The sequence below is a fragment of the Garra rufa genome, chromosome 2 (assembly GCF_049309525.1).
Source record: "Garra rufa chromosome 2, GarRuf1.0, whole genome shotgun sequence".
Classification (NCBI taxonomy): domain Eukaryota; kingdom Metazoa; phylum Chordata; class Actinopteri; order Cypriniformes; family Cyprinidae; genus Garra; species Garra rufa.
The window spans coordinates 25,783,590-25,794,257 of NC_133362.1; the positions used below are offsets into that span (position 1 = coordinate 25,783,590).

Genomic DNA, 10,668 nt, shown 5'->3' on the forward strand with positions numbered 1-10,668 from the left:
TGTTTTGAGTTGTTCAGCCTCAGAGGTTTAAATAGTCACTGACATTTTCAAAGGATTTCAGAAAGCAGTACTACCGAGAACGAGCTGAAAAGCAGCGCATGTACTCTGTCATCCAGGGGTTGAATTCGGGGACAACCTTATTTCTGTTCTTTTCAAAATCAGCAGATCTGGCTCTCTGTTTGTCGACTCTCTTTATCTGTTTTTCCACCTCCCGTCTGGTTTTTGCTCGCAACGCTGACTCGTGTATCTAGACAGAAGAAATGCTGCATGAAGTATGCATGAATAGCAATAAGCACTTAAAGGGATAGTTCCCCAAAAATGTAAATACTGTCATTAATTACTCACTCTCATGTCCTTCCAAACCCGTAAGACCTTTGTTCATCTTCAGAACACAAATTAAGATATTTTGATGAAATCTGAGAGCTTTCTGACCCTGCATAGACAGCAACACAACTAACACATTCAAGGCCCAGAAAGGTAGTAAGAACATCAATAAAATAGTCCATGTGACAAAAGTGGTTCAGTCTTAATTTTCTGAAAGTATGAGAATACTTTTTATGCCGAAAGAAAAAATGACAAATTCAAAAACATATAACAGTCATGTTGGAAAGGCCCCAATGTTAAAGTGAATGTGCAAAAAAAAAAAAAAAGGTAAAACAACGATATCAGTGGTTATATCTGGTGGGCCTTGAACGTGTCAGTTGTGTTGCTGTCTATGCAGGGTCAGAAAGCTCTCATCAAAAATATCTTAATTTGTGTTCCCCAGATGAATGAAGGTCTTACAGGTTTGGAACGACATGAGGGTGACTAATGAATGACAGAATTTTCATTTTTGCGTGAACTATTCTTTAAAAAAGTCCCAAAGATAAAACTGAACAATTGTTCATTTCTATCTAAATTGACTATTTATGTTAACCAAACTGTAATAGTTTTTATTACATTACTATTTTTTCCCATACTGATTAAAGGGATAGTTCACACAAAAATTTAAATTCTGTCATTAATTACTCACCCTCATGTCATTTCAAAACCGTAAGACCTTCTTTCATCTTAGGAACACAAATTAAGATATTTTTGATGCACACGCATTCATTGTGGTACTCTCCAAAATGGTGCTAGTATGACATGGAGGAGACGAATTGTTGAAATAAAATCTTGTAGCTTCATAAAATTATGATTGAACCTCTGATGTCACATGGACTTCGTACCTTTTTAGACCTTGAACATGGTAGGACCCTTGCAGTCTATGCTGGGTCAAAAAGCTTAAAAAAAGCTTAATTTGTGTTCCAAAGATGAACAAAGGTCTTACGGGTTTGGAACGACATGAGGGTGTGTAATTAATGACAGAATTGTCATTTTTGGATGAACTATCCCTTTAATGCTCACTTATGCTTCCTGAAAACTTCCTCACCTCTGCAGTTGATGCTGTAGGACCAACATTATGGGTTTTCTTGGAAGCCATATCTGTCTGCCTCTCTCCTGCACCATACAGAGCAAAAGGGTGGCGGTTTTCTTTTTCAGGGTCTTTGGGGGTATGAGGCTTGACCTTTGATCTTGAAAACTTGTGTGAGGAGCGCCGTTTGCTCTTTGGTGTGTTCGGGATATGTGTGTTAGTTTCTGGGTTGAGAGCAGGAGAGTCTTCTCTGGCTCTCTCTTCCTCCCTCCCTGTGTCTTGATGACTCTGCCCAGCAACTCCGGTAACTAGCTCTGGTGATAAAAGTCATAGAGATTTGCATGAAATGTGACATTTTTACTGTGTTTTAATAAAGTAGTTTTCATTCAAATGAAAATTCGGTCATTAATTACTTACCCTCATGTCATTCCAAACCCGTTAGACCTTTGTTCATCTTCAGAATACAAATTAAGATATTTTTGATTAAATCCAAGAGCTTTCTGGCCCTGCATAGACAGCAAGGGTCCTTTCACCTTCAAGGTCTAGAAAGTTACCAAGAATATCAACAAAATAGTCTGTGACATCAGTGGTTAAACTGTAATTTTATAAAGCTACAAAACACTTAATGTGCGCAAAAAAAAAACTCAAAACAGTGACTTTATTCAACAATACTCCTCCTCTGCATCACCCTATGAAAGTGTGCACATCCGTTGTGGTACTCTTCAATATGGTGCTAGGGTGACGCAGAGGAGAAGAATTGTTGAAAGTCGTTATTTTTGTTTAGTTTTTTTGCGCACGAAAAGTATTCTCGTAGCTTGATAAAATTATGGTTGAACCACTGATGTCACATGGACTATTTTATCGATGTTCTTACTACCTTTCTGGGCCTTGAGCGTGTTGCGTTGCTGTCTATGCAGGATCAGAAAGCTCTTGGATTTAATCAAAAATATATTAATTTGTGTTCTGAAGATGAACAAACGTCTTACGGGTTTGGAACAACATGAGGGTGAGTAAATGACAGAATTTTAATCTTTTGGTACTTTAAGTACAATTTATTGTCTTTATGCCTTGCCATGTAGTGTTCTAAAAAATATAAATCAAATGATTTTTGTTAATGTTAAATGAAAAAAAAAATTCACATTAAAATTACTTAAATGTCAGTGCAAGTAAATATAAATATTAGAAAACTAGGTTTTATTGTACTTTAAATTTTAGTATTTTTGTAATATACTTTTGGGACTTTTTTAAATATATATTTCTACTTTTTATTTACAGTAATTTAATTACTGAAATAACTTTTTCCATTCCTGATTTTTTTTAATTCAGGTTTTTAAAATGTGCATTTTGTTCTAATACTTGTATTTGATATTATTCAGATATAGTTAAATTAACGAGGATGCATTTATCAATAAATTGGCTAGAATACAAACTATTTTATAAAAGATATGAATAATATAAAAGATAAAAAACAGAAGATGACAGCCTGTTTCTCAAGACTTACTGGTGTCTGCAGCGTTATTGTCCTGTACTTCTGCCTGTGGTTGTGGTTCAGCTGCTGGTTCTGGTGTCACACATGCAGATCGTTCTGGTTTCCCATTATGGAGCCTCTCAGGTTCAACTTTATTTCGACTTAAAGGAGTAGATTTACCGCTGGAGCCTGTGTCGCTCCCCCATTCTCCCCAAAACCAGGGGTTGTGCGCTTGCTCCAACAGCCGTCTTGACAGTCTGTATTTCAGCAAATCCTCATAACATTTTGAGTAAGTGTCCCATTTCGGATCTTTAAATTTCTTCATGTATTCAGACCTAATTCGCTTCGTTACCATATTTCACTATCGGTTCGCCTGCAGAAAAAATAGAGAAATTGTACATTATACAGCGAAGTTGTCTACTATGCAGTCTGTCATGAATCCGCCCATCTCTCGCGCCAGACATTTAAACCAAATCACTATGGTAACAGAATTCTAATAGGCAACTAAAAGCCAATCGCTGGCCAGCTGTGAATGGCGCTCCTTCGTCACGCCCCCTTCACGTACACGCCTACTTAAACCATGGCGTCACCTCAGAGCTCTCTGAACCTCTTAGCGCATTTGCATATTAGGGTTTATACGGTGACACTAAACATGAATGTTGATTTAAATGATACAGTTCGCTAATCCAAAACGCACAAATAAGAGAAAGACATTTCTAATACGTATCAAATATAACATGTTGCCATCGACAGTATGCAGAACAGAGCGTACTAAACGAAAGAGCTTTATACTGTAAGTAGTCAACGTTAAATATTAGCGTTTGACTCACGGACTACCTAAATGAAATCAAACGTTTTGGCGTCCGGTATAGTAAGTAGTTTACATGTCAACGTTGCATTCCAACGTCGACTAGTATTTGAAGCGAATGGTCATGTGACAGCTGTGAGCGGAGGCAAGTTGATTGTTCATTCGCGCATAAACACCTGTCAACACTAATCTGAGCCGTTTTTTGGTCATGTATTTACTTACTGTTTTGATTCAGGCAGGGACGAGAAGGTAAACAGATGGCGCTTGTTGTCTGCAGACGTCAAGCTTGCTTTGTAAAACACGGTTGTAGCTCCGCCCTGTGGTAAAGGCGCTGGAAATCACGAGAAGACATCAACAGGTGTTGTCTACCGTTAAAGCTTGTCCTCCCAAAGGAGGTAAAAAAGGTTAAGGAGCCCCTAAAAGTATTATTTTTAAAAGTATAACTATTTATAACTTTTAAACAGCGTTTCAAACGCTCGAAAACACCATGCACACACCATGAACATTTGCGGAGAAAGTAACCATAGTAACAGCTTGATCTATCTATCTATCTATCTATCTATCTATCTATCTATCTATCTATCTATCTATCTGAATATCTGTCTGTCTTTCTGTCATCTGAATGTATGTCTATCTATCTGCCGCCTGTCTACCTTTCTATCATCTGTCTCTATCGTTCTATCATCTATCTGTCTGTCTGTATCATCAGATATTGTCTGTCTGTCTATCATTTGATGTTTAAATATATTAAAATATACATAATGACAGTATACATCACAAAATTGTTAATATTTTGTTTAAAATGTCATTAAGGATGGTGCTTATTGCTATATGCCAAAACCTGTTTTCACAAAACTAAAATCATCCGTGAACATGATTTGTGAAAACACATTTCCCATCGTTCTACGCTCCGTAATTGCGTCATCAAGCGTCGCCTCTGTTATTGTTTTTAAACAATGCGACCTCTAGCGGCGAAAAATTACATATTGTGCCTTTATGACTACCTTAAGGAATCACAAACCATGCACATTTTAGGAATTTGAAAGGAATTTGAACCATTGTTTATCATTATTTTTTAATTACTTATTCTTATATGACTGGTCAGGACCCCATCCTGTTTTTTCAGGAAGCAGATGTAGCACATTGCTGTGAGGTCAGCCAGAGGTCAACTTTCACTATTTTTAAAAATAGTAGAAGGGTTAAATGACCATGCGTGACCATTTGATGCCTTCAATCTTCATAAACTTGTACACTAAGCAAACTCTGCAACGAATTTAACTGTATTATGTGTAATTCGTAGTAGAACATTTTTCTAATAAAAAAAAAAAAAAAAAAAAAAAAAAAAACTGATTTCCTTTTCAGCAACACTCTAGATCACTAGGCTCAAGTCTGCAGTCGAACAATTTATTAACACAAACACGGCACAAAAACCAATACCAAATAATGGACTTTAATAAATTAATGACTATTTATGTACAGATTACATTAGTATAACATGGTATAATGGTCTTCTGGATCTTGATTGTGTCTGTTTGGACAATGCTGGGGCCTGCCTCATCGTGTTCCTGCTTGGTAATCCAGGGTATGTTCATCGAGTAACACATGGGTACAAAATAAATTTGTACCAAAGCTGTCCCATAGTGATGAATGTATTCTCCATTATTGCATATTCCACAGCAAAGAGATGCAGATGATTGATTTAGAAGCACTTGCGGTGAACAATGCTGGGGCCTGCCTCATCGTATTCCTGCTTGGTGATCCACATCTGCTGGAAGGTGGACAGGGAAGCCAAGATGGAGCCACCGATCCATACGGAGTATTTACGCTCAGGTGGGGCAATGATCTGGAAGAATAAAGGAGACACGTGAACAGGTTAGTGATGCACTGTGAGCAACGGGGCCATGTTAAAGGATAACCACAGATGCATTACCTTGATCTTCATGGTGCTGGGGGCCAGAGCAGTGATCTCCTTCTGCATACGGTCAGCAATACCTGGGTACATGGTGGTACCACCGGACAAGACATTGTTGGCATACAGGTCCTTCCTGATGTCAATGTCACACTTCATGATGCTGTTGTAGGCGGTCTCATGGATACCAGCAGACTCCATACCTGTTTAGAAACACCTTGTTAATAAAAATAAAAGCTGTATAGAAAAATGCTGAAATTTTGAATAGCGTTTGTTTTTACGCACCAATGAAGGAAGGCTGGAAGAGGGTCTCTGGGCAACGGAAACGCTCGTTACCAATGGTGATGACCTGGCCGTCGGGCAACTCGTAGCTCTTCTCCAGGGAAGAGGAAGAGGCGGCAGTGGCCATCTCATTCTCAAAGTCCAGAGCCACATAGCAGAGCTTCTCCTTGATGTCACGGACAATCTCACGCTCAGCTATAAACAGAGTTTAAGTAAGTCAGTTGTTTCTAACATACTAACAGCAGAACAAATAACAAATGGATGCACCATTTGCACTAAGTGGAAATAGCCCGCCTTGTTGGCAGAGGCCATTTACACTAACTCTGCCCACCAACATGTCATTGGACTAGTCAACACTACAAAAGATGGTTGTTAAATAACAGCTCCAGTAGCATAGATTCTAAAGCGAGTGCTGTAGTCTTTTTAATGTGATCGACACAGGTTCAAATCCGCCTTTTGCCAAACTTTTTTTCTCCAATTTCAAATCTCTTATCACATTGGAAAGCATTTATTTTCAATAAAAATGAAGGAAATAATCAAAAAAAGAAATAAAAAAAAAGTATCAGGTAGGGTTAGGGTAGGCTTAGGGAGGGCTTTATTGTCCCAATAAGGTGGCATCCATTTGAATTAAAATCATAATTTGCACTCAATATGTTATTATTGCATACTGTTTTATAATGTACTACAATACTGAGATGCACATAATTGCCACTATTTGCAATAAGTAGTATAAATAGCAGACAATCCTGCTATTTTAACATAGTGTAAATAGAATCTATAGCTATTTTCACTTGTAAATAGTGTAAATAGTATATTGTTAAAAAATAGTGCTGTTGTCACTTAATGTAAATAGAATCCATTGCTTTTTGCTAAGAAAATATGCTATTTACACTAGCAAATAGCTGTATTATTATTATGAAAATTATAATTTTGATGGTAATGGATAAATTGTTTATATTAAAATGATATACTATTTTGTCTAATTAAAAAAATAAATAAAAAATAAAATGAACTGATCTAAATAATAGAAGTAAACTCAGGCATCAAACTATTATAATTTGCAGTATGCACAATTTATATTCCTTTTGTGATTAGCTAAAAACTACCTTTAAAATTGTGTTATTAAATTATTAAAAATTATGTTTAAATTTTATATTAAAAAAATAGAAGAATTGAGCATGCACAGTTATCCAGTATTGGTACAATACTGTTTGTGAAATTGTGAAATCACAAAATTGTGAAATATTATTACAATTTAAAATAAAAATTCTGATTTGTTCAGATAAACAGAAGAAAACAACACAGAATGGCTGTGAAATTGTCAAACTGCATTTTCTTACCAGTTGTGACGAAGGAGTAACCACGCTCCGTCAGGATCTTCATGAGGTAGTCGGTCAGATCACGACCAGCCAGATCCAGACGCATGATGGCGTGGGGCAGAGCGTAACCCTCATAGATGGGGACATTGTGGGACACACCATCACCAGAGTCCAGCACAATACCTTAAATATAAAAAATAAATTAGCACATTTTGTTGTATACAATAAAATAATTTGTATATTTGTTCTTCAACATTCATGATTAATGTGAGTGTTTAATGTTAAAATAATTGTCTCACCAGTGGTACGGCCAGAAGCGTACAGTGACAGCACAGCCTGAATGGCCACATACATGGCTGGGACGTTGAAGGTCTCAAACATGATCTGGGTCATCTTCTCACGATTAGCCTTGGGGTTAAGAGGGGCCTCAGTCAGCAGAGTTGGGTGCTCCTCAGGGGCAACGCGGAGCTCGTTGTAGAAGGTGTGGTGCCAGATCTTCTCCATATCGTCCCAGTTGGTGATGATACCGTGCTCAATGGGGTACTTCAAAGTGAGGATACCCCTCTTGCTCTGAGCTTCATCTCCTACGTATGAGTCCTTCTGACCCATACCCACCATGACACCCTGGAAAAAGAAAAAGGGTATTTTTATGTCAGTGTATGTCACAATATTTCAATAGCCTAAGCTTATCCATAAAATGATATTTACAAAGGACACAATGCAACTGAACAAACCTGGTGACGGGGGCGACCAACGATGGAGGGGAAGACAGCTCTTGGGGCGTCATCACCGGCAAAGCCAGCCTTGACCAGGCCTGAACCGTTGTCGCACACAAGGGCGGTAGTCTCGTCGTCGTCACACATCTTGATGGAGTCTAATGAGGGAAAATATCAGCACACTGTCATGGCAGTTTCAAACTATTTTGCGTCTTAGCGAATTAGTGGCTCATTTTATGAATTTGTAGAATCTCAATCGCCCACTAATGGTTACGTTTAGGGGTTGACAGCCACGCTTTATTTCCGTATGAAAATCACTACCTTGTAAAATAGTTACGTTTTCTTGAGAACATTGATAAATGTGACCCTGGACCACAAAACCAGTCATAAGTAGCAAAAGCCAACAATACAATGTATGAGTCAAAATGATCGATTTTTCTTTTATGCCAAAAATCTTTGTTATTTAGTAAAGATCATGTTCCATAAAGATATTTAGTAAATTTCCTACCATAAAGATATCAGAACTTATTTTTGATTAGTAATATGCAGAACTTCATTTGGACAACTTTAAAGGTAATTTTCTCGATTGTTTAGATTTTTTTGCACCCTCAGATTCCAGATTTTCAAATAGTTGTATCTCTGCCAAATATTGTCCTATTCTAAGAAACCATCAATGGAAAGCTTATTTATTCTGCTTTTTTATTCAAAATGTCAAAAAAAATTACCCTTATGACTGGTTTAATGCATTGGGTGCAGCTTTATGCAAAAAGATAAAGTGAATTAAGTAATTATACAATGCACTAATCAGTATGTAAACTGCAAAAACGTTTTCATCATTATAACCTATATTTTCCCATCCATTTAACAGTATATAGTCATAATATGTTCTGTTCATTGACTCTAATTTATGGTTTTATGAGTCAGCTTAGTTTTTAACTTTATTTTATTCATTAGTAATGAAATTCAAAGTGTTTAAAAAAGTAGCAGGTAACTTATTTATTTAAATTTAAGGCAACAAGTAATACATCAAGCAAATAAGTTTGGTTGACTATTTTTCACAGCGTACAACAAGGGTAAAGCTGTGCATATTGCGAACAATTAATCAAAGTGAGTGTAGTGAGAAAGTAATATTGGTTACATTTCATTTTAAAGTGTCCTTGTTACAGTGTAATTATACTTTTAAGTACATGTACTTGCTATATGGTTAGGGTTAGAATTAGGGTTTGGCTTAGGGTTACTTCCATGTTACTATTATAATAATAGTAAATTATGTATAATTACATGTAACAAGGACACCTTGAAATAATGTGTTACCATTTAAGTTAGCATTTTGTCATAAATCTCTTAGAAATGTGATAGTAACACTTTATGGAAGTACAAGTATGTTTTCTTATGTATAATTATTACACGTTGTCACATTAAGTATAAAAATGATCAACTCTGCCAGTGACATACAGTTTATGGTAAGAATAAATTAATTATTTTAAACTTTTGCTAGGTTATCCAATAACTTCTTGCGAAGTCGTTATATCTAGTAGACTTAGTCTTCAGATAAAATACGTTAGTTGTAACACATTACATAAAAGTTATTTTCTGTCAGTCCGCGTTACTACACTAGTAGTAGCACATGGGTCTTACCTTTCTGTGATGAAGCTCAGTGCAGAACACAACCGCTGATGGATCCAGTCACGGACTTACTGACCCATGAAAACCTTATATACTCTTCGTGTTTGTCCCCATGCGCACTATTGAGGATATCTGTATGTTCACTTGGAGTTTTCCCCATCCTTCAACCATATTAGGCCCTAGCGGGGGAAGCGAGGGGTGACTTCCTAGTGAAGCGGCGTGTCTCCCACTGTCTCTAGGTCCGTAGTGAGCATGACTGTCCTTTTATGGTTTGATAGTCATCATTCCAGACCCCGACATGAGCTCTATATGGTGTGAGGGCGGAACTAATGTTGCTACTAGCCTTTTCCCACATGGTGCTTCATAGTATATTTCTGTCAGTTATAAAATAGCACGTTTAAAGAATTTGTTCACAGCTAATATTTGATACCATTATTTTCATACAGTTTGCGCAGGGTTGGTAAAGCAAAACAGTATCAACAAGTGCATTAAATATATTATAAGCTGTTTTTACAAGCTAATAAGTGAATGTTTTTATATAAACACCTCTCCGGCCAAACATATTTTTAAAAATCGTCAACAAAGTCAAATGAAGTTAACTGAAGTGTTGAGCTTACGTTATATTCCCTTCATTTTATTTTGTTTCATTGATAACTTGGTATTTTTCCAATCTTGTATGTTTTGTTTTATACTTTCCCTTTTTAGTTTATTTTTCTCTTAACTCTAGTGTATGTTCTCTGAAAATACACGTATTAAAATGCTGTTTTGTTTCTCAAGTAAATCTAGTTTGTTTTAAGGATTAATAGATATTTTTGGGAAATACAAGACAAAAAATGCTGATTAAGATTTTTTCTTCTCTCCAGTGCAGGGAGGTGTGTGGCTGCTCTGCATGCTTTACTCAAAAGAGGCCCGTCTCTGTGCAAGCAGATATCCTGCCATAGTTGGCCCTAGAGCTTATGTCAAGCTGACTGAGTCAGTGAAGGCTGTAGCCAGTCATTCTGGGGGTAAGCAGCTTACTGCTTCAGCAAACACCACAACAGTCTGAGCTACAATCTCCCTGCTTCAACTTAATCAGAGTGATTCAGTTTCTGAGCTTACTAGAGGGACACAATAAAGTCAATTAATCAAACCAATTTACTATTTAGGT

The 10,668-nt window shown here is 36.8% G+C and overlaps 2 protein-coding genes across 2 annotated transcripts; both read right to left on the bottom strand.

The window, feature by feature from the left end:
* Positions 1 to 70: 70 nt before the first annotated feature.
* ccsapb (centriole, cilia and spindle-associated protein b) lies at positions 71 to 4,031 on the bottom strand. The gene is made up of 4 exons (XM_073833960.1): positions 3,892 to 4,031; positions 2,895 to 3,234; positions 1,412 to 1,707; positions 71 to 247 (listed from the first exon to the last, which is right to left on the bottom strand). The coding sequence occupies exons 2-4, from the start codon at positions 3,214 to 3,216 to the stop codon at positions 71 to 73; spliced, it is 795 nt and encodes a 264-aa protein (XP_073690061.1). The 5' UTR covers positions 3,217 to 3,234; positions 3,892 to 4,031.
* A 1,021-nt stretch (positions 4,032 to 5,052) lies between these two features.
* On the bottom strand, positions 5,053 to 9,691 carry acta1b (actin alpha 1, skeletal muscle b). The gene is made up of 7 exons (XM_073833964.1): positions 9,534 to 9,691; positions 7,914 to 8,053; positions 7,479 to 7,803; positions 7,201 to 7,362; positions 5,864 to 6,055; positions 5,600 to 5,781; positions 5,053 to 5,512 (listed from the first exon to the last, which is right to left on the bottom strand). The coding sequence occupies exons 2-7, from the start codon at positions 8,040 to 8,042 to the stop codon at positions 5,369 to 5,371; spliced, it is 1,134 nt and encodes a 377-aa protein (XP_073690065.1). The 5' UTR covers positions 8,043 to 8,053; positions 9,534 to 9,691; the 3' UTR covers positions 5,053 to 5,368.
* Between the last annotated feature and the right edge of the window lie 977 nt (positions 9,692 to 10,668).